General features: G+C 36.9%; 1 protein-coding gene across 1 annotated transcript in view; it reads left to right on the top strand.

The window, feature by feature from the left end:
• Positions 1-23306, top strand: part of Adam7 (ADAM metallopeptidase domain 7) — an 87353-nt gene extending 64047 nt beyond the window's left edge. Inside the window, exons 14-26 of the mRNA XM_087216734.1 lie at positions 370-500; positions 2109-2283; positions 3832-3921; positions 4875-5070; positions 5488-5590; positions 6589-6775; positions 11862-11942; positions 13207-13285; positions 13789-13894; positions 14546-14645; positions 19989-20051; positions 21345-21401; positions 22407-23306. Coding sequence (XP_087072860.1) covers positions 370-500; positions 2109-2283; positions 3832-3921; positions 4875-5070; positions 5488-5590; positions 6589-6775; positions 11862-11942; positions 13207-13285; positions 13789-13894; positions 14546-14645; positions 19989-20051; positions 21345-21401; positions 22407-22451 — 1413 coding nt within the window. The 3' untranslated portion in view covers positions 22452-23306. The remainder of the gene's footprint in view (positions 1-369; positions 501-2108; positions 2284-3831; positions 3922-4874; positions 5071-5487; positions 5591-6588; positions 6776-11861; positions 11943-13206; positions 13286-13788; positions 13895-14545; positions 14646-19988; positions 20052-21344; positions 21402-22406) is intronic.
• The last annotated feature ends 1549 nt before the right edge of the window (positions 23307-24855 follow it).

The raw sequence follows: 24855 nt of genomic DNA, 5'->3' as shown, positions 1-24855 counted from the left end.
TCTGTGCCTACAACCTTGTCTCCTCCAATCTTTGGGTTTAGGGCTTCAAAACCAATGCGTTTTAGAATGACAGATGCATCCAGACCATAGCAACATTAGTATTTTTTAGCTATTGTTGTGATTGAGTATATGTAAACCCAACAATGAATAATACTGTGCACACACACACACTTCAAAATTTTACAGCTATCAACACTTAAAATTCATTTTCCCAGTTGCATCATCAACTGAGGTACAGAGGGGGAAGTAATTAAATCCCTGAGTTAACAAGGACCTGCAGACTGTCTTTCAGCCAATAGTCGACAGGGCTATCTACAGACTACAATGTGCTTTCTTTGAAAAATTTCTAATGAACTTTTTTTGCACCAGGATCTTCTACCTGATGTAAATATAATTGCAAACAGAATGGCACATCACTTGGGACATAGCCTGGGCATGCAGCACGATGAGTTCCCCTGCACATGTCCACTGGGGAAATGCGTGATGGACAGTGCTGGAAGGTGAGACTCAGATCATGCGGCGAGTATGTTTAAATATTTTGGAATATATCCTGTGAAATATTTTGGAGCATTATTTTAGGAATGCATTCATATTAAATATAATTTTCTGCAAGCTCTATTTCTGAAAGTACACGGTGATCGATTAGCACAACTTTAAAGACGCGTAAGAGAGAAATGGATTCTACACGTCTTGGCTTGCCATCTTTACTATAATTTCTTCCTTAGCATCTTTACCCAAATATCATTCTCAGCAAAGCCCTCCCTGGCCACCTGATCCAACTTTTGAATCCAGTTTCATCACACACATATCCTGGTAGTTTTTTTTACTCCCTTCCTTTTTGTTTTGTTTGTTTTTCTCCGTCGTACTTTGTACTATCTAACAGATCTGATGTAAAACACAAAATTGTTTATTACATTCCTCTTTCATTAGAATATAAGCTCCTTGAGGTCAGAAGGTTTTGTCTTTTTTTGGTCACTGTGATGTTACTATGGTCTAGAAATTCCCGGGAACCTGTTAGGTTCTCCATAAATAGTCCCTGGACGAGTGGATACTCAGCATCCCCCATTACATTGTCAGTCACGTTATGGTCAGTCCTGCCCTGCACGAGGTGGGGCCTTTTCACAGGAGGTGTGCATAATGCTTTGGGTGTAGTAAGAAAGTGTCTGTTAATGATGATCAGCTCTCCCAGATATTGATTAAGGGGCTTAAAATAGCTAAAATACACAAACACAGTGGCGGGGGCATAGACTAAGAATTCAAAAACTGGTAACTAATTTCACATGGTTATCTACATACATAATCTCATTCAGAGTAACCCATCCCCATCCAGTGCAGCCAAGATTCTTAAAGTCCTCCTGTGTTCAGGCACAGTACCAATAATAATGCCAAAAGAGGCAAAAGAAAGATAGGAAGGAGGTTAATTTCATTTTTAAAAGATGTATATGGCATTCCTAAGCATGGATACTATATAATTTGTTTCAGCAAACATAAATCGATAACTGCTTTGTGTCAAGCACTGCACCAACTTGTAGGTTTTTGTGGTACTGGGGATTGAACTCAAGGCCTTTAACTGAGCTCTATCCCCAGTACTTTTTATTTTTTATTTCAGGTACAGGGTCTCAAAAGTCACTAAGCTGCCCTGGCTGAGATCCTAGCTGTAATCCTCCTGCCTCAGCCTTTCAGAGTGCTGGGAAGATAGGCATGTGCCACCATGCCTGGTTTGGATTTTCATTTTAATTTGATCATGATATATATTCCTTGCCTTGAGAAACTTTTAATCTTGCAGGGATGGTAAAAATAGATATATAGTATTATAAACTGTTTCAACGTGGACTCATGTAGGCAGACATGGGAGCAACAGATATGGACAACCAGTCCAAGATGTGGGCTTCGGGAATGATTTCCTGGAGGAAGTATCACTGCAATATCACATTTTAGCTGTGCTTTAAGATACTTTCAACAATGATGAGCCCTGTTCCTGCTCTGCTCTCACAGTTAACATTTACATTTGCCCTTCCTAAATTTTTTATACAACTTTCACAGCTGCTGTGCCACGATGCATCGATACAATAAATTTCTACTTTTATCTCAACCCATTCAATTTCTAGCATTCCTGCAATAAAATTCAGTAAATGCAGTCACATCCAGTACGAGCAGTACCTGAAGGATTCTAAGCCAAACTGCATGCTCAATATTCCATTTCCTGCCAATTTTAATGACTTCCCATTTTGTGGGAACAAGAAAGTCGATGAAAGAGAAAAGTGTGACTGTGGGCCTATTCAGGTATTTGAGAGTGATGTGTCTTTAAATCACAAAGCTCATACTCGGCTAAAATCTAAGCAGGGATAGCCATGAAGCATATCAACCATCGTGTTCCTTATGAAACTTTGTAAAACTAGACTTTTTCTCATCTAGAAACAAGATGCTGGAACAGCCTCACTTCAAGGCTACTTAAGAAATCATGAGTGTGCATAATGATCTTGCTAAAAATCAGCACCTTCATGTTCACCTGTTTTATATATTAATTGGCTCACCTTTTGAGAAGGACCCTTAGGTGTCCCTATGCATGAACTTGCATATACAGTAGCAAGTAGCCTTCTTACAAAACCCCTCAGAGTGAGTCAATTGAGTTTTACTCATGGCTGCAGGAGGCTAGTCTATATCACAGCTGGACAGATCTCATTATATATTAGAAAACTCTTCATAGAGCAGAAATTCTCAAAAGATTTTCACATTTCTATTGTAGTCTTTGTCTTTGGAACATTTAGACAAAAAGGCTTTTGAGACAAATTTTAAAGTAATTCTTAATCTGATTTTTTTTCCCCAACATAGAACTATTTCTTTCAGGAGCTCATCAAATAAATATGTGTCCTAGATAACTTACTACTTAAATTAAAAAGCACATACAAATCCCTAGGGAAGTATGGATATGTTCTCTGGTCCAGTAGGTCTGCAGTTGGGCTGAGAGTCTGCATTCCTACCAAGCTGCAAGTTTCTGTTGATGCTACTTCTCTGAGAACTACATTTTTAATATCTGTGCTCATTTCAAAAGTAGCCTAATATGACAGCTCTCATGAGACTTCACAATCAGAGCAAGGACATTGATCTGTCCAGAGATATAGGATCTCATCTTCATGTTTTAGATTAACTGTAGGGCCGGGGATTTAGCTCAGTGGTTTCACCACCTGCTACGCAAGTGCAAAGACCTGAGTTTGATCCCCAGTACCAAAAAAGGAAAAAAAAAAGAATGCATAGATTAACTGTAAAAGGGCTCTTCATTTTGACCATGTGCCTTCTTTGGAATGGTTCTATGGGTTCATTCCAACACAGGAAGTACCTTGATCAGACACAGACAATTTCGAGTGAAAATTTAATTTTATTCAAGTAGATAGGGCTCAGAAGCTCATCTGGCTATTATTATATAAAGATAAATATTTTTAGAAGAAAGGTCAGCCTGATCTGCTTGGCATCTTGAACAAAAGTCAAGTTCAGATCTTTAGAAACTGTATTGTTTCATGTGAAGCTTTAGCTTAAGGAAGCAATAGGAGCCTTCAGGGAATGGGAGTCATCCACAAAGCAGAAGGTTGTAGACTCTTCTCCTGCCATTGAGTGTTCATAAACTGGAGTATTGACAAGCCAGGAGGGAAGGAAACAGAGTAAAAGTCCCAAATACTAGCTCCAAACTATAACCTTTACCCACATATTATAGCCAGGGATCATACGGTTGTCTTTAACTCTGAAAGATCAATGGGTTAATTAGTTGTGCTTCTGTTTAAACAAAAGCTAAACCACAAATCAACTTTCTGATATTTAATTTTTGATTGTTGCTAGGAGTGCACTAATCCTTGTTGTGATGCACACATGTGTGTATTGAAGCCAGGATTTACTTGTGCCCAAGGAGAATGCTGTGAATCTTGTCAGGTAAGACTCTTGGATAGGAAATAGTTTCTCTGTGTTCAGTTTAACTTATGTAAGTCCAGGGAGCTGTTTGGCCATGGACGATCCTCCACCATAAATTCTCGGCAATACCTATTCTGATATGCTCAGACTTCTGAGCACAGGTTGATGGCTTTGATCAGGGGAGTGGAGACGCTGGTGAGCATCTTTCGGTGTTTTAGGAGTGACATCACATGGCCAGCACTATTCCTGCCCTTCTGTAAATTATTAACAACCTGTATAACATCAGCTGAGCATAAAATTGATGTCCCAACACCATGAGCTAAATGGAGAAAAGGATTATGCTGGGATTTGAAAGTGATCATGGCTAGTAAGGTGGAGAGATAGTCATAGAGGCGACTAGGTGACTCTGTCCAAGGATTCATTGACACTTCATTCATCCTATTGGACTATGAGCTCACAAAGAACAGATACATGTCTTTTTCATCTTCTAATCTCCCCAGAATCAGTACCAATAAGTGTATATTGAACAGCTGAACAATAGAGATCTCCATGCAATTGTCTCCAGCAATAAAGGCCAGGGTATTTTTCCAGTTCATATGGAGATACTGATCTCTTGGGGATGGAGATTTCTTATTATAGGCAGGGGTTTCCATTTGTATGCAGGCAGAGGGAGTAGTATACAGGAGGAAGGAATTAAGAGAATATAAGATAAATGAGAATACTTGCCCATCTTACCATTTTATAACCATTACACTTCTATCTAAGACTGCTCTGATAATAAAGTTCAAAATCATGACCTTATCATCCTTAAAATTACATAGCATTTCCAAATGAGAATAATTTCCAGTGGAATGGAAGTTATAATACATCCTTAGAACCTTTGTAGATAAATTGCATGGTCAACTTTTTACCTATTTATTGGACCTTACCTATCTGAATGTGTCAAAAATTCAGTCTGTGTTTCTCTTCAACAGATAAAAAAAGCCGGGTCCATGTGCAGACCAGCAAACAATGAATGTGATTTTCCTGAAGTCTGCACTGGCCATTCTTCTGAGTGTCCTAAGGATAGGTTCCAGGCCAATGGATTCCCTTGCAATGATGGAGAAGGCTACTGCTTCATGGGGAAATGTCCCACACGGCACCACCAGTGCACTGAGCTGTTTGATGATGGTGAGAGATTATCGCAGTGAATGTTTCATAAAGACAATAGCCTCTACTTATCTGTAATTATCACATAAGACTTTGGGACAAGATTGGGAATGGTATAATTTTTGACCTTTTTTCAAAGTATCACTTAGCATCTCTTTGAATATTACCTCTATTAGTTGATCTTTACTCCATTATTAATCGATTAGCTGTGTATGTTAACTAACGCATATGTGTTACTGTTTTATATCTCCATTCCTACTAGCATACTCTCCTGATGCAATGGGATAGCTTTAAAAATATTTATTCTATTCTACTTCACCACTGCTTGACAGTCATGCTACGAAAGTTCTATTGCATTCGAAAATAAGGTGTTTTAAGATTCTCAATTTTCCTCCCTTCGTTGGTTGTTTTACTTTTTTCATATCATGTGCATTTCAGAAACAAGAGAGAGTCCTGATGCCTGCTACATGATGAATAAAAAAGGCAATAAATTTGGTTACTGCAAAAACAAGGAGAACAGATTTGTTTCCTGTGAAGAGAAGTAAGTGTCCAGTGGGAAAAAGTATGTGCTCTATAGTAGTAGTCTTTGGAAAATTGGAAAGACTCTCATTCTGACAGCTGTTAACTTTATTTGGCCAAGCTATTAGGAATACAGCAGAGCTGGAAAACAGAGAGTGCACATTCCAGACTGCATTGACTGTTATTTGCACACTGCATTTATTAACTGAAAGTCATAGAATATAAAGAGGTAAAACAGAGCAGACATAAGGTGCTTAGGAAAAAGGGGGAAAAAAGTCTTACCTAAAAAAAAAAAAATGAACAAAGGAAGAAAGGGGGAAATAGCTAAAAAGTGAGACAAAGAAAAGAAAGAATTTTAGCCATGAAAAGAAAAGTAGAAGTTGAAATTCTGAGAGGAGGAGTTTGGGAATTTAGGTCTGAACCAGAAAGAATGAGTTAGGCCAGACTTCCAGGTTTGCCTACTGACATTCTGCAGGAATTTCTATGGTGACAAAACAAAATTTGAACTGAAAACAACTGTCACAAAAGCTTATTGTCCAGTTCAGCTGTGTTCCTCAACATGCTAGCTGAAAGTGGACTGCCATTTCACTTCTTTTACTTGCAGTTGCTGCCTGATCCGGAAAATGTGAGTTAATATGTCAACAAATTCACAGCTTGATTTTGTCAGAATCAGTTGACAGGCTCTATGAAAGAAAGTACAAGAGGGAAATTTCAGTGTGCTCAAGAAAGTCATGTTAATTCAAGTTCTAGTAAGAAAAAATCTTCGTAAGCTTGAACTAATACAGATTGGTGAGAATCACAGAGAAATTTTAAAGTGATTATCTTGTACATTTTATCTCCTCTACTGAGTTCCCAGGGCCATTGCTTTAACCACGTAATGTTTTGCTTAGTCATAGTCAAGCTTGAGTATCCTGTTGACAGAACTGAGTCTAGCAAAATGTGACCCGGCTTCTTTGCAGCAATCCTGATCTCTGATGATATTTCTAGTCCCCAGTCTCAGAATGTTCTCCCTCCCTTCAGAGACATCAAGTGTGGAAAGATTTACTGTACTGGAGGACACCATTCATCTCTCCTCGGAGAAGTCAAGAACTTTCGCCTTGTAGATTCAAAGCATAATGTCACCATCAAATGCAGAACCATCTTTTTATATCACAACTCTAAAGATATTGGTCTGGTTGATCATAGAACAAAATGTGGAGAGGAGATGGTAAGATGGAAACTCTTTGTTTCATTCAAACTTCTCATTTAGTTGCTCAAAAAGAGTATTGGATCCTATAATTGGTGCCAGAGGGACTTATATATGGGAAATCAGGGAAAAAACTGGCTACTAATTTCTTTTATTTTTGAGGAGCTCTAGCAATAACACTGTGATATTCCTTTTGCTTTATTTCAGTTATAGAAGATGATATGTAATTGTTATAAATATGCTTAATTAGTATCTTATAGTAGACTTCTAACAATATTTTTAATTAATGTGACTATAAAATCTGTATATGTTCCTCATTTATTTTATTTATTCAACCATATTTATTGACCAAGTATTAGGTTGTCAGAAACTATGCTAGATACAGATGATTTAAAGATGAGTGTACTTGAAAATTTCATTCATTAGACTACACAGATCATCACAGTTCGCCAAAGCACTTTGCAAATGGTGAGATTAATGTGCATCTGGAATCTAGAGGCAGCAGTGGCTACATGCCTGTGGAACGTGGGTGACGTCTTACCTTTCAGCTTTAACCTGGTGAACAACATTTTTAATGAAGAGAAAATGGGAAAGACTTATTTTTTTCAGCTTTTAAAATTTAATTTTAATTGATACTTGTACACAGTTATGGGGTGCAGTGTCATATTTTGACACATGTATACAGTGTGTGATGGTTGAATCTGGCTAACTAGTACATTCCTCACATGCTTAAAATTTCTTTCTGTTGAAAACATACAAAATCCCCTTTTCTAGTTAGAAGTTTAAATTCTAGTTAATGATAGTTACCCTGTTGTACCTAGAACACTAGAACTTATCCCATCTATTTAACCACAAACGTGTACTTGTTCAACAACCTCTCCTGTCCCTTTCCCTCTTTCTACCCACCTCCCCTAGCCTCTGGCAACCACAATTCTACTTCCCAATTCTGCAAGAACAACTTTCTTAGCTTTCACAGAAGTGAGAACATGTGGAAGGCAGAAATTATCTTTCTGTACCTTAACACAGTTCACTATATTCAGTATGTCTCTAGCTTATCCCTGTAGGCATAGATGACAGGATTTCATTCTCTCTTATGGCTTCATTGTTTACATGTAGCACATTTTCTTCATCCATTCATCTGTTGATGGGCACAAGTTGATTCCATACCTTGGCTATTGTGAGTAATTCTACAGTAAATGTGGGAACACACAAAAATCTTTGTCGAAAGGAATACTTACAAAGATAGGCAAAGGTATGACATATTCAAAGAGCTGAGAAATTAGTTGTGCCTTGAGCTTTGGTTGGAATCCTAAATGATGAAGTTGAACAGATAAAATGAAATCAAATTGGAAAAGTTTATCAGTCCAAGATGAAAATGTTAAAATATGTGATATAAAGAATAGTCAGCTCATCAAGAAAATATACGATCCTGTACCAAAATCAGTTATATGAAATTGAAGGTTTCTCTGTGGTATGTTTTCTCCTCCCACTCTGAACCACCACCCATGAATTTTATGATGGTATAGGTAAAATGTGAAAGGAAAGCAAAAACTCAGACTATAAAATAGAATTAGAACTTAATGATTTAATGATGACTTGCATTTCAAGTCTATATATTTTAACTACAAAGTTTTCCACTAAACTGTCTCAAGTGACTATCAAAATGATGAGCAACCACAAACTAGAATTATTTAAGGACATTCAATAAGATGGAGTGTATGAGGCATCACATTGAAGAAAATGACAAACAATTCTTTATTTACTTCACATATGGAAGATCAGCCTGAGATCTCAAGCATATCATGGAATCCCCTTCCTCATGATCAGTGGGGAATGAAGAAAGGGGCTGTTAGGAAGCAGTTGTTAGGAATACACCCCACCCTTAAGTACATCGTGGCCCTGACACCACAAACATGGAAGCTTATCCTCTATGAAAGAAGAGACACCAGTCGCAGTCCTACTAGCTCTTCAGCCGACTCCTAAAGAAGGAATCCATGCATTTCAAATGAGATTAGTGATCACAGTGACATTAGTCAAAGAATGTTCCTGTAATTTTTGCATGAGATGCAGGATCAAGCACAGTGAATTTAAAATGCATAAAACACTTTTGTTCAGTAAGTATTGTATTTTTTCTGGATAAATTTTAATTTGGCACAGAAAGATAGGGAAAATGTACCATAGTGCCCCCAGCTTTCCTTTTCCTTACAGCATGAACTAAAGCAAAAAGAAAAGAGGGAAGAGAAAGGAAAGGCAGAAGAATGGAGGAGGAGGAGGAGGAGGAGGAGGAGGAGGAGGAGGAGGAGAGGAGGGGGAGAAGAGAAAGAGGAAGAGGAAGAGGAGGAGGAGAAAGAAGAGAAGAAATTAGGGCAGAGAGGAAGTTGGCCCATTCTTTGGCACAGAAGAATTATTGCCAAACTGTCTTTGCAGTTATCTCTTTATTAAAGATACAAAAATGACAAAATCACAGTAAAACATTTCTCATCATTGCTCTTAACTGATCTTGAAACCTTTGCAGTGATATCCACATGAGTTTTAGAGCACTCAGTGCCATGGCCCCATCACATGCACAGAAAATCTGTCCTGGAAAGATGGACAAAGAGAACAAAGGGTACGAAACACAGGGAATTCAAAAGTGGGAGGAACAAAGGAGAGCCGCCAGAGAAATTCCAGATGAAATCCCATATGAAACAAATATACATTAACAAGAAGACAATTTTCTTAAAAAGTTAAATTTTAATAGATTTTATTTTTTGGAGAAGACTTAGGTTAATACTAAAATGAAACAGAAAGTATAGAGATTTCGCAGATTCCCTTTGCAAGCATAGCTCCCCACCCCCATTATATAACATCCTCTACCAGAGTAGCACATTTCTTACAAATGATGAATCCACATTAACATATAATTATTACCCATGAAATCCATAGTTTTCACTGGAGTTCACTGTTATGAAAATGGAAATGTTGTACATCCTATGTATTTCAAGGAATTTATAATGGCAGGTATTCTCCATTTTATGGTCCCTGCCCTTAATATCCTCTCTGCCTATCCATCCCTTCCTCTCCACTACTACTGGAAACCACTGATGTTTTCACTGATTCTGTAGCTTTGTTTTTCCACACAGTTGGAATTGTACAGTTTGTAAGCCCCTGCTGCCAAGCATTTCCATTTCAAATAAAGAGAAATAAGCTTCCTTTCTTCAAGTCATTTTACCTTCCAAATTCATAAAGTAATTATCTTATGCACATTAAGAATCATGTCACAATATTTTACTTCAATCATCAAATCTATATTTGAACAGGCCAGTGAAAAATGATAGTATACTGTATATATTCATAATTTTACTCTTTCCATTTTTTTCCTTTTTACAACACGGTATATTCAAAGATTACTTACTTTATCAAAACAAAGTTAAATTTACACTTTGGATAAGATTTTAAATTATAGTAAATATTTTAAAATGGTATAATTTAAGAGCAAGAAGCATTGCCTTCAAGGTACTTAATATTACAGTTGCTAGATAATATGAAATTTGGACAGTAAGCCAGGGAATAGATGTTACCAAAATCAAAAATCACTACATACAAAGCTGAGCTTCTTTTTTTTTTTTGCACTTTATTAAATTCTTTTATTGGTACATTTTAGGTATACAACACAATTAAATTTCTCACTGGGAATTGTACCTTTACATAATGCATCTTGGTTCTTATTTTTTCCCCATTCCTAGCCCTCCCTTCACCCACTCCACCCTTCCCTATTTACAAAGACTTTATTTCCATTTTTTCCATTTCTCAGCATTTTTCCTTTCCCTTCTTTCCTTTCCCCTGCCCCTCCCACTACCCCTACCCCTTTGGACCTTTTCTTCCTATTTTACATTATCAATTATTCATTCTAATCATTGGTACATTTTAGGTATACAATATAATGACATTCATCATTGGAAATTTGCACCTTTACATAGTCTCTCTTGGAAAGCTGAGCTTCTTAACACAGAAAAATAAAAGGAGTAGAAAAAAAACATTAAAATTGGGGAAAATTAAAGAAATCTAATATAGATTTAACTCAAGTTATAGATAAGGGACATAGAATAGGGCTATTTCTTTAATAAAATTAAAGAAATAACTTTTAAGTTCCCAATCTGAAATAAATGTATAAAATAAAGTTTAGTTAGTGTCTGAAAAAATTCATACAAAGAAAACAGTACCAGTACCTACATGCTATTAAGGTCAAGAATGAAAAATACATTTGCAAGCATGAAGAGACCAGGTCATTATTTGCCTACAGAAAAAATTGCCCCAAGATAATAGCATGTTTCTCTCTAACAAGAAATGCCTAAAAGATAATGGAATAACATGAACTGAGCTTTGGGAACACTTGGAATGCAAAAATCCTAAACACAGCTCAATTATTATTCAGAAAAGAAAGGAGTACAATGATGCCTGTTCATACCTCATGGCTAAAGAAATAAAAACTGTTGTTATTTTCAGCAAAAAAATATTCAAGAAACTATTCCAGTCAATTGAGAAATGAACTTAAGAAGTCAAATAAGAAGATAGGATATTAAAGATATGGCTGTAGGCAACAAAATCTATAAATTTTGAGAAGATTCTAGCTTTTTATTGCTAATCTATTTATTAGAAGAGTGCTAAAATATGTTGAATGGTGACTAAAAGTCACTATTACAAATCTCTATTTACTCAAAAGTATTCAGCTTAAATAAGAAGATTAAATGATGTTAGCAAAATGCTTATCAACAATTATGTTTTTAAAAGTTAAGTCTTTATAGTAAATCAAAAGAAACTTAGTAGACATAAACTAAATTATTGCATGACTAAAAAATTTCTGGTAGATTAACATTCCAAGAATAAAGACAAACATTTTAATCAGTAACAGTTTGTATGTGTTAATGATTACACATAAATCCATCAATCATTTATACATGTCTGCATCTACAGATTCTACCTGTAGAATATTGCAATAGGCAAAATTAAATGAATTATAATTAAATCATATAAAATGGAATGACTAATTTTGCATGTAATTATGTGAAATTACAATGTCACATAAATTATAATTTCTTCTGTTTCATGTTGCTTACTTTACTTCTAGGTGTGCATCAATGGTGAATGTGTAAACATTGAACAAGTCTACAATTCAACCAGTTGTCCTTCTCAGTGCAATGAAAATTCTGTAAGATTTTATTTCTTTTTAAGCTAGTGTCTTACCAGTTACTTGTTTATATAAACCTTCAGTCTTGAGCCTGTCTGTGAGTATGCTTTTTCTTAATCAGATTTAAATTTGACATCCATTCTTTTTATGTGTCATCAATAAAACTCAACTTGGTTAAAGAACCAAGCCACATATTATTGCATACAGGTATTGCTGGTATTGCAAGTAAATGTTGTATTAGTAGATTTGTAATCTAGGTACCTAGCAATTTATAAACCTGTTAAGTTTAAATCTGAAGTTTAAAGTTTGATCTATCACACAGCTATATAAAGTTAATTCACACCCACATTAACATTAGCCTAATAATTTTGAGCAAAACAATACATAATTATAATTTTTTAATTTAACACTACTAAATACTAAGTTTATATTTATGGGTAACATCTTTCCTAATCCCAGTTAATGATGTTTTAAGATTTACTCAGATATTGTGCTCGCTTCAGCAGCATATGTACTAAAAATGATTTAATCAGATATGCACCAAGCACTCTTCCAAGTAGTGTTTGTTTGTTTGTTTGTTTTGGGGAGGGTACTGGGGATTGAACTCGAGTCCTTGCGCTTGCGCAGCAGGTGGCAAAACCATTGAGCTAAATCCCCGGCCCTCAAGTAGTGTATATTTATATGTGTATATGTGTACACTTTTTAAATCTTCTTGACAACCTCAAGAGATGAATGCTATGTTGGTGCCCATCTTAATGGTTGGAATCAGGTGCACTGATGTTGTGGTGGGGAGAGAAGAGAAGCCTGGCTTTAACTCCAAGTAGAGGACCCCACGGTCTTTTCTGCTACCACTACACAGTGCTCTCCTGATGAACTAACCATTTTGCCACCACCTTGTCCCCCTCCATGTTGTCTCATTATTATTAAGCTCAGGATCTGCTCTTTTGTCTATGATGTGTGAGGCTGTTCATTGAAGGGTTTGGAAGTTTTCTGGAAGGATCAGTCACACAGTCTTGCTCATCTGTATGAATTTGTCAGTATCACCCTCTTGTTCGGGGCTTTCTTTAAAGGTGGTTGCTTCTTGTATTTTGTTTGCTTATTTTTGTGCAACATTGATTTTGGTGTGCACTTTAGTTCATTAATCAATAGAACAGTGTGTGTGTGTGTGTGTGTGTGTGTGTGTGTGTGTTTGGTGTAGAACTAACATTAACGTAACGAGATAGGAGATGTAAAAGATATCTATGCCAGCCATTTGATGGAATCGCGTGCTCAGTTGCTCCTCCAGGAGGATGGCCGTGAACCCGAGTGCCACTGTGGAGAAGAGCAAATCCTCACAGACTGGGAGGAGACCCTAAATGTTACCAGTGAGCATCCTAGACACTAACATGTCACATCTGTCACAAGCCTACCCATTGAGAGGGTTTTTCCTCATTTTCCAGATTTGCTATATATTTCTTGTACTTTTACATGACATCTGATTCATTTGATCATTTTACTATTTTGCATGCTTAGAAACCCAAGTTGAATTTTCTACAATTGCCCTTTACAATTAATATATCCCCTTTTAGCTAAATGTGGCTTATTTCTTCTAAAACTCTGCAATACAAAAAGGCCTTAAGAGTCAGTTAATAACAACAAAATCTTTTCTTGTTGATTGTGGTTTCCCTTAAATATAACTGAATATAGTTAATACAGATGAAAATTTATATGTTTTGCCTTTTTATTCTATATAAAATATTAAGGGGAAGGGACACGATTCTGTTAGGAAAGAAGTAGTATTGTAATACCTCCATTAAATATTAGCATTCCATTGTTCTAAACGTGATGCCCTGCCCTCAGCCACCCACCTCTTTTTTTAATGTTGCAGGTATCTCCATCATGGTCATTGTGCTTGTTATGATTGTTATTGGTATTGGAGTTGTCGCATTGTTAATTCGTTACCAAAAATGTGTTAAGTTGAAGCAAGTTCAGAGGTATGTCTACATTTCATGTTGAAGGGGACAATTACTCAGATATATAAGCTTGGTGGTCATAAAGGACTCAATGTAGGAAAATATTAAGTCTCTTACTGAATACCAGGTAGAAGGCATGGCAAATCAAACTTTTACATACCAGCAAATGCTTACTCCACTGGTTATCAAACTTTGCTGCACTTTGAAATCACTTAAGTATCTTTCAAAAAATACTGACCCAAGACATTGTGATTTAATTTTTATAGGGTACAACCTGACTATCTGTGTTTAAAAAATCTTTTAGTACCTCTAATCCCAGTAATTTGGGAGGCTGAAGTAGGAGGATTCCGAGTCTAATGTGGGCAACTTAGTGACTTGGTGAGATCCTGTATCAAAACAAATACAACAGGCTGGGAATGTAGCTCACTGTGAAGGCCCTAGGTTCAATTGCCAGCAGAGCAAAAAGCAAAAACTCAAAAAGTTCAGATTTTTGGGTTGGGAATTTAGCTCAGTGGTTCCACTGCCTGCCTCACAAGCACAAGGTCCTAGGTTTGATCCCCAGTACCAAAAACAAAAACAAACAAACAAAAGAATAGCAAAAAGCTAAGATTTTATATTTAACCACAAACCTATCCCATGGCCTGTGTTCATGTTCGATTTCTATCCTGACAGCCCACCTGGTGACACACTCGGAGTGGAGAATAAAGGATACTTGGGAGATGAGCAGCCCAGGAGACCTGAGCCAATTTTGTCTGAGATTCCTCATCCACATGTAAGCAATTTTCTTTGTGATAATTCATGGATGCTAAAAGTATAGCTGTGTGTGTTTTATAGTGGAGCTGGCCCTACATGACATGAAGCAGGAGAGGCTAAGAAGCAATGTAATAGAGTTCCATACACATGAAACTCTCAATCAACCTACAGGGCAGACAAGGGGATTGGAACTACATCCAACATGGAACAGCTGCCCAGACTTACGTCAGAGAAGAACATACTGACAAAATATAGCACAATGTTGCACTCTAATGGGAAAATAGGCAATCACAAACCTCAGTCTAAACCATAAATTTAGAAGAAGCAGTCATACAAAGTATTTTCTCAAAATAAAATTGTATTAGAAATCAGTAACAAAAAGATAAGGTAAATAATTCCCAAATGAAAATTAGGTTTCCAAATTCTAAAGAACTCCTATGTCAAACAGACAATCAAAAGGATAATTAGAAAGTATTTTAAAGTAAATAAAAATTAAGCACAATATATCAAATATGTGGGATGCAGTGAAATTAGCCACTAGAGGAAAGTTTATGACATTAAAAGCATGTAGTAGAAAGATAAATGTCATTAATAATCTCAGCTTTCATTTTAAGAAATTAGACAAAGGAAAGTAAATAAACCCAGCATATGCAGAGAACAAGAAATTAGTATCAAGTAGATCAGAAATGGAGTAGAAAATGTAAGAACAACAGACAAAAATCACTGAAAGCAAAAGCAGATTTTTTTCAGAAGATAAGTAATTCTACAAACGTCTAGTCAGAATGATTGGAAGAAAATGAGCAGAAGGGAAAAGAGAAGGAGGGAAAGAGAGAGAGAACCAGCACAGATTATCAATGCCAGGAAGCAGAAAGGTGACATCACTGGAGATTCTAGGCATATTAAATTGATAATTAGAAAACATTGTGAAAACCATTATTTCAGTATATTTGAGAATATAATGAAGTGGAAAACTGTCAAAGATACAAATCACTGAAGCCTACTCACTTGTGGAACAAATAGAGGATTTGAATATCTCTATAACTAGTAAATAAATTTTGAGAAGGTGAGAAGATAAAATAATTTATAGAAAAATTCTGTGTGATCTATGGCTGTGGATGTGACAGTGCAAACCTGTGTTCCCAGCACTCCAGGAGGCTGAGGCAGAAGAGTCACAGATTCGAGCCCAGCCTGGGCAATTTAGTGACTTAGCAAGTAAAATATTTGACACACACAATTTCAGGAAGGAGGGGTTTATTTGGCTCATGGTTTGTAGAGCTTTCAGCCCATTGTTGGCTGGCTCCAAGGCAGGCACATGGCAGAGGGGCGTCACAGAGGAGAAGCAGTCCATGGCAGGGCAGCTGGAAACAATGAGATCAAGCAAGGAGGAAGGGAGATAGACACTTCCAGACCACACTCCCAGGGACTCGGTTTCTGGGAACAGGCTTCACCTCCCAACATCACACTTAGCTGTAAGCTCATCAGCAGATTAATTCGCTGATGAGTATCAAGCCCCCATGATACAATCACCTCCACACCTGTAAGTGCATGAGACTTTGGGGACATTTGAGATACAAACCTAACAGCAAGTCTCTGTCTAGGAATAAAAGAAGAAAGGGGCTGGGGATGTAGCTCACTACAGAGGCTCTCAGTTTCATCCTCAGTACAAAAAAAAAAAAATGAAGAGAAAAGTAGGAAAATTCCATGGAATAAACAAAAAGTAAATTTGTAAGATTTTCAGGATACATGATTAGTATGCCAAAATTTATTGCATTTTCATAGACTACTGAGAACAACTGCAAAAACAAAATGAAATAACAAAGTAGCATTTACTATAGCATAAAATACCAAAAACTCTAAAATGTTATTAGGGATTAATATGATAAAAGGTGTACATAGAGAACTGCAAAGTTAATGAGAAAAATTAGATAACCAAATAACATGATTGTGGATCAGAAGGCTCACTTTTTCTGTGTCGTCAGTTGTTTCTCATTGATCTACAGTTTAAAACAATCCCAATCAAAGTATCAGCAGGAAAGTTTTATAAAACTACTAAGTGAATTAATGAAGTTACAGATTAAAAAGGACAGTAAACAAGTATTAACTGTATTTCCACATACTAGGAACAAAGAGTGAAAATAAAAAGTATAATTTGAAACAGCACCGAAAGCATGACATATTTAGGGATAAATCTGACAAAATATGAAGCAGAATCCACATGCAAAGTGGCAATATATTTCTGAGAAAAAAATTAAAGGTACTAAATAGGGTAAAGAGTGCAGGATGTGCTCAAAGTATGTTTGTTATATGCATGTATGAAAATAGCACAATAAAACTCATTATTCTGTATAAATAATATCCACAGCTTTTTCAAAAAGACCTAAATAAGTTAAGGTATACATCTTATTGGTCAGAAGAATCTGTATCATTAATACATGAGCTTTCATCAAATTGTTCTATGCTTTCAAAATAATCACAATTGAAAGTGAAAGGCTCTTTTAACTAGAAATTGGTATCCTGATTCTAAAATTCATGTGGAATATAAATTACCCAGAGCAACTGAAGAATTCTGAAAAGGCAGAATGTAATTTGTAATTTACGCTACTTGACTTCAAGACATCATAAGACTAAGCAATCAAGACAAGGCGATATTGGCATGAATGAGTATAGACAAATATACCGGTAAAATAGAATAGATTTAAGAAACAGACCCACATGTTATGGTCAACTGAATTTCTACACAGGTCCAAATGAGGTTCCATGGAGAAAGTGCAGCCTTTTCACAAGTGGTGCAAGAACAAGATAGAAGATCTTATGTGCAAAGATGGACTTTGATCCATTTTTGAAACATTACACAAAATTTACTCAACCTACAACATACACATAAATATATGCATCTATGTGTATCTTTTTCCTGTAAATTTTTAAAAAATTCAATGTACATAACTAAACTGTAAACTTTCTGTGTGGAAATCATTACTTTAAGTCAGGAAAAGTGACTAATCTCAGGGAGAAAGTAGTTGTCAATCACAATGGTTACTCATGGAGGTCAGGTCCTATTCTTAAGAAAGACAGGAAATATGAGTATTTAACTTACAAGGTTTATTAAGTTGTGCACTTCCTTTATGCGTTTGTGTTTTTAATCTGTAACTTATTTACTTATAAAAAGATTAAAAGTAAGTAAAACAATGATATTTATAAATGGAGATCTGGACAATGGAAGTTCCTAAATAGTCTGAATAGTAGAGTTAATGGGAAGAATTGGTATTATGTACTAAAATCAGTCATATACATGCCCTGAAACCCATCATTTTCTGACATAAATACACCCGACAGAACTGCGCACTTCAGAAAGCATTTATAGTGATATTCCAACATCACTGTTTGCAAGAGCTAAGAAGTCAAAACATTCTGAAAGTGCAAAGAAAGTAAATGAATTGCCATCTGATATGATGGACCACTACAGAGAAGGTTCAACAGTTGAACTACTGTTATCTCAACTTGAATATAACTCTGAAACACACTGTTAGTAAGAGAAGCCAAGTTCAAAAACAATCTAAGATTGTAGATTACATCAAATTTCAAAAACTGGCAAACACAAATCGGGTATTAGGAATCAGGATAGCAGTTACTATATGGAAAGGAGGGTCTTCATGAGAGATTTTGAATTTTTATTTTTTATCTAAGTAGGATTGGTCCCAGAGATGTGTTCATCTGTGAAAATCCATCTACCCTGCACTCTTGGGAGAGGGTACAGGAGACTCAAAATTTAAGACTAAGTAATAACTGATTGTTTCCAGATGCAAGTGCCATTAAATATATATGATGCCAGTGTTTGAAAATAAAGATCTTTGTACTTATTGGTACTGATCTTAGTTACAAGCTCCTGATGTTTTAAAACTTTTTCCAGATGCTACATATCCCATAAGCCCTGTGTCTTTACTGCATAATATTGCAGAACATGCCGCTTTCCCGCTCCTGAAAACACACACAGGATGTTTCAGCAGAAATACCTCTGTTGAACTTCACTGTAGTCTTCAGAGGTGGATAGTTCAGTTATTTTGTTATATGATAGTTTGCAATCATTTTCATCTATTTACACCTTTTATTTTGCCAATAGTAACCCTGAGATGGTAAAAACAAAAGCCTTAGTTGTCTATCTTCTAAACGTAAAATAGTATGTGATAATTTTTCAGCTTAGATGGAGACTTTCTGATATGAAACCACTAATAGTATTATATGCTAATATCAATCTCAGAGATTTATACTGAGTTTTAAATGGAAACTGCATGCCAATGTACTTAGCACAGTGTTGGTATATTTAGCACTTAATGTGTGTTCATTATCTATGTTGTCTTGCATGCCATTGCAGTTTCTTTCCTAATTAAAGTTTCCTGAAATTAATATGTAAATTAGCCACATTCTCAAAGAAGGGAGTGAGGCAAAGGTGCCTGAGCATCAACAGATTCAAACAAAGCTGGGGCATATTTGTTACATTTCAGGATTGTAAGCTTCTTTAGAGGTTTTGGGTTTGGGGGTAAAATAAGGGCCCTGAGAAGGGAAACTTGGTACACATTAGTTGAATATCAGCATAAATTCAATTTATTACTTGTGTTACATGCCTTAAGATAAACAGGGTTTACAAACACATATTTTACATGAGAACTTGGGTCCTCTAATCTCATGTTTTAGGTTTTTATCTTTGTCATAATATTATACAAATAATAATGAGCTAGCAACATACTTGTTTGACACAAGAATTTCCCATCAAAAGCCAGTCCTCGGGCAAACTGTCTTGAGACATTTCATTGGCGTGATTTCTCTGTCATATTAACTGATGTCTGGTGTTTCTCCTCTGGCATTCAGTGCCTCTCCCAGGTCCCATTGTCACAACAGTGCCTCCCAGAGATCTCACCATCTTCTGGAAATTAACACCACAGAGAGGGTGGTCTCAACCAAGCCCATGTGTATTTTAATAGGCCATTCTGGAGGTTCCCAAAGACTTTCTAAAGCCAAAGTAGTGTGGCTGGCTGCAGAATTTCAGGATGCAGATAATTAGAGCTATTAAAATTTGGAAGCTAGAGGCTCCACCTGGTGCTATGCAAATCACAATATGTAAAGAAACCCCCAGGATCCTCCCACATGAGTTTTCTTTTTAGCCAGACCTTAAATCCATCTGTTATAAGACAAGAATCTAAGAAAGAATATTGTTTCCATGTCTTCATGTCTTTTGGTAACTGTGTATTTACTAAGAATATATTCCAAGGCTAGAAAATGTATTCAGTGGGCTTGGGAAATAGTTGTACTTGCTAAATATAATTTGCATGGTAAAGATATCTTTTTCTTTTTCTTTTTTTACTAACAGAGGACAACAGAATCCTTGGAGAGCCTTCCACCCAATTTTTCAAGTCCCCACTACCCCAGTCTGGTACGTCCCTGCGCCTTTCTGTTGCCTGTGGTAATCTGTGTCTATTTCATTGATAATTTTGATGCCACTCACCCACGTCTTGGTTCCTTGCAAAGGCTCAGTCACACAGCTCTTTGATTGGAGGGGAGACTAGGACAGGACACTCTGGTACAGAATCAAACTTCCTAGCAAACTTCTTAGGATGAAGCAAGTGAGGTGAACCTTGCAAAGCCTGAGGCAGCCCTGTCTTTGTTAAAATGGTGGTATTTTACTCATCATGAATTCTTGATGATTAATTTTAATTTTTAAATAAACACATATTAATGTTATTCATTATGATTCTTGAGTTCATTTTTACCTTTAATATTCTGCCCCCCTGAGATGAGTGCCCAATCCCTTCACCCTAGTCCCAGCCCCAGATCTGATGCTTTTTAATGAGGCTTTGATCAGTTCAAGAGTTCTAGAACTTTCACTTAGCCAAGGTGTTTAAAAGAATAAAGAATTATCACAGGATCCCTCAGAATCAGCCAAATCTTTAGTTTCTACATATCCTCTAAGTCCTCCAGTAGAGGATCCCTCAGAACCAGGCATGGAATGCAAGATTCTTACATTGGTATTGTAAAATCAGCAATGCCCTCCCCACTGGACTGTATCCCAGCACCCACTCCTTTATAAAGTTTTTAAAAATTTGAGATAGGATCTTACTAATTTGCCCAGGCTGGGCTCGAATCATGATCTTCCTGCCTCCAGAGTGCTGAGATTACAGGCCTGGGCCCCTGTACACAGTGTGTTAGGTTGTTTTTAATGGATGATTGAAAGGCTATGATTGGAGCAGTTTTCAGGCAATGGGTTCTCAGAAACTTCAGATCACAGAAAAGGATTTTGGATTGTGCTAGAAAGTACTCCTGCTCTGTACGATTAGATCACCCCATTCTCCATGGAGCCAAGGTTGTGTGTCTTTCAAAATAGGTTCTTCTGAGGTCCTAGTAAAGATACTATCTGAATGAAAGTATTGATGCTTAAAAAAGGATTGCAAGTCTCTTAACTAATATATTCTAAGGAAGATTTACAAGTTTTATGTGGCCTAATGGTTTCTGATAAAACTTTACCTAATCAGAACTATCCACTCTGTCACCATCCAATAGCAACTTACAAACCATCTTGGACTTTTCACAGAGCAAGAAGTAGTCTGAGCATGTGTGTGTGTATGTGTGTGTGTGTGTGTGTGTGTGTGTTCATAATGCATGTATGCACATGCTTGGATGTGTGCTTCCAATATCTGCTGCAATTCCTGATACACATTATTTATTACAGAAATCTGCAAGTAAAGATCCAAGAGGAATTGCAGATTCCAAACAAAGTGCCAACGTGGTAGGTTCCTGGTGACAGGAAATACCTCTCTCTTTTATTTTACAAATCCTGGCATCTTTTTATGTCCTCTATTACTCATTGATTGACTGGGGTCAGTCTCTGTACTTATCAAGAGAATAGGATGCCTAAAACTGTTTTCACTATATGCTGACATGTCTAACAAAGAATGCTGCCAAGTATGTTTTAGTGCAAGATTTTTGAACTTGGTCAAAGGAAGAAGCTAGAAATCAAGAGTTTCAAAGTCTCAATATATACTAGAAATAAGAAAAGCAACACTTTTCTCTTAGACTTCTGTTAGCCAGAATATACAGCCCCATGAGTTCTAGAAGTATTTTAAAGGACATAACAGTGTTGGTAATTGCAGAAAAGGAGCATTGTTTTTCATGATTGCTTTACTAATATTTTCATTACCTAATCAATAAATGACTGAGGGTAAAGAGTGATTCACATTTAAATTGCTACATCTATTTTGCAAAATATATGAAAAAGTTAGGAATTTTGTCCCAGACAAACATATGACTATTGCTTGGCTACATTTCTGAGTTTTTGTTTTCCTACCTTCCTTAATTCCTTTGAGTTTCCATAATGTACTCAGTACCAGATCAGTGTGAAATTTTCCTCCACAAATCCTTCTTAGAAGGGCTCATCTCTATTGCAGATACACTACTCCCATTGGACAGAGAGAGCAGGACATTTCCAAATGGTCCTTCCCCTGCATAATGCCAAACCTGTCCCACACGGCGTGGAATGAGGTGATGCTGCTTAGTCAAGCAAACTGTTTGGCACCTTGCACTGGAAAAAAATTTTCTTTTTTCCTGTTATAGACCTCTGCATTTAAAAGTGCATAATTAGCTATGGATAAGGAGATCTTTAGAAGTGTGAATATATGTAGTACAACAGAACTTAGAAAAGTTATTTCAAATAGTAGACATAACTGATTTACTAAAATACATGTTAGTGGACTTTATAGAAAGCAACTTATTTTTAACCATCTGTTTTGTTTAGAGCTTAAAATTGGATATCCAGAATGGTTGTGCAAGTCTGGGTTGAGGACCTGGACATGAGATCTTCAGTCCTCTCTAGATATTTCCTATACAGCTTTCAGTAATTTCTCAGATGATCTCTACCAAGTCAAGAAATGTTTAAGAGAAACAATTTTTGTCTGTTAATATTTACTTATAGAATTCACAACCTATGGCATAGACATATGCTACAGAAAAACAGATGTCTTGTGGCTTTTCAAATGCTTAATATAAATATAAGCAGTCTTTTTGCTCTCATGTTCTGCAGCAAAATGCTAATCTAGTTAACTTTAAAAAGTCAAAACTTGGAGGATAACTTATAAACCTGAGATTAGGAAGCAAAATATCATTTGTGAAAGGTTACTTCTTTTGGGGCAAGAAAGTACTCGCGTTAATTTGAATGTGACATTATTACCACAAGACCTGGTTTTAATGAAATTGTCTCCTGAAAAAATGCCAAGGAGGGCAGTCCCGGGGGTGGGGGGCATAAATTTCAGAAGTTAATTAACAGCGAAGGAGGCAGAAGAGTAGCCACTGTGACTACAAAACGGGCCTTAAAGTTGCCCCACTATAAACAGGGAACATCCTTTGAATCCTAGGTTTGCCTTTCTAGAATTCCCTAAGAAGCTGACCGAGAAGCCTGAGTGTTGGGATAATTTAGAAAACTAACTCCAGCTCTGAGGACATGCTCATAGTCTCCATGCAGGCCTTTAAGGGTCTTCAGGGTGCAAGGCTGTCCCCACTTCCTGTTCGGTTTGTGTCCCCGCCCCCCCATCCCTGTCATTCCAGGGTGGTGCCCAGGCCTGTGTTGGGAATGATTCAGCTCCTTCCAGCCCTTGCCTCTCTGGGGGTTCTCCTGGGTTCTCTTTGCTCTTTGTGAACTGTTAAGCCTATGACTGCCATTTTTTTTTTCATTTACTGAAATAAAGTTCTCAAGTGCTAAATGAAAATGCTCTGATTCAGTGAAGTAAATGAAGGCTGCCAACAAGGGAGAAAGGCGGTTGCCCTTGGTGATACTTCGGGCCCTGCTGATTGGCCTTTCTTTCAGTGGTGTGTGGACCAGCCATTTGCCAGCCCTCCACACCTGTCAGCTTCCCGTGCATCTGTTGTGTAGTCAAAACCGCCACTTTAAAAAAGAATTGGTAAATGTGTTCCTCAAGCAAATGACACTCATTTAAATATTTTACAAAAATTTGTGGGAAGCAAAAAGAGAAAATCCACATCTGGTATATAGTAGCTTCATTAAGGCAAACAATAATCCTCTGGTGTCTAAAATTAAGGGACAGTCATCTCTTCCTATTCTTCTGAGCACGATATATGTTGATGACCAATACACATCTTAAATATATTTTTGTTAATGCTGATTACCTTTATAAAATATTCTGTTTCAATGTGGTAATTTTATACATGCATGTAACATATTTTGATCCTATTCATCCCCTTTAGCCTCAAATAATACTCATTTTAGTAATATCATATTCTCTTTGTAAAACCATGACCATCCTTTGTTATTTTTTGTCATTATTCCCATATCTTTTTTGGAAAACTTAATCAGCACCGTCCATTTCTGCTTTGGGATCCATCTAATTACCAATTTCTTATTGGTATTTTTCCCAACCCAATTATAAATATGTCAGGTAGCAGCTAAATTCTTCACAACTTTCTGGTTAGATAATCTCTAGATTTCTTCAAATAATCCCAGGCTTCCTCATGGCTAAGACTCTTTGGTTTTAGGTAGTGCTCTCCAAGTCTGTCCACGCTTCTTAGGCCAGGCTTTAGCATTTTGTTCAACCCTCTCAAATGCTACCACTCTCTTCTCTGTTCTTAGGTATCCTCTCTTTCCTTTCAGTGCTGTGTACAGATTGGGAAGTGACCCTCAAAGTTCCTCCTTACTAGTGGTTCAGCTAGTAAAGAGAAGTTTGCCCCCATGAGGTTCATGGTGATTTCATAGAAATTCGTGTCAGGAGTTCTAGCTGCATCCTCTAGCATAGTGCAGCAGGAGTTAGAATAAAGTCATTTTGCTGGTCAGATACTATAATCAGTTTTTCTGGTTGTGAGTGTCTCCACAATCTGCATACAAGCCCCACCGGTCTCTAATCCTGGATTTTACCCCAATCTGACAGCTGCATTCCTGTATCTAACCCAGTTGCGGGAATCAGGGTCTCCAGGTTCTACTCAAATGCAGCTCTAACCTAATGCTTTCTGGCTCCTCTGAATCATTTGTCTTGAATCCACCCTTGCTGACAGGAATACTGCTAGGGATGGGCAGATCTGCTAGGCCTGTTGTCTAAGACTTCTTGCTGCCCTGCCACATGTTTAGTCCTCCTGATGCTGGACCCTGCCTAACTCACACCAAGCATGTTACCTTGTGGAATGCTGGGGTTGGGTACTGGGCTGACTGCTGGTCAGAGGCAGATTTACCAAGAGGTGAA

This window comes from Heterocephalus glaber, unplaced genomic scaffold, assembly GCF_053883595.1.
Source record: "Heterocephalus glaber isolate CG9 unplaced genomic scaffold, H.glaber_assembly_v1.0 deba00001460, whole genome shotgun sequence".
Taxonomy (NCBI): domain Eukaryota; kingdom Metazoa; phylum Chordata; class Mammalia; order Rodentia; family Bathyergidae; genus Heterocephalus; species Heterocephalus glaber.
The sequence above is the reverse complement of the archived record's forward strand: the minus strand, read 5'-3'. Positions and strand labels throughout refer to the sequence as shown.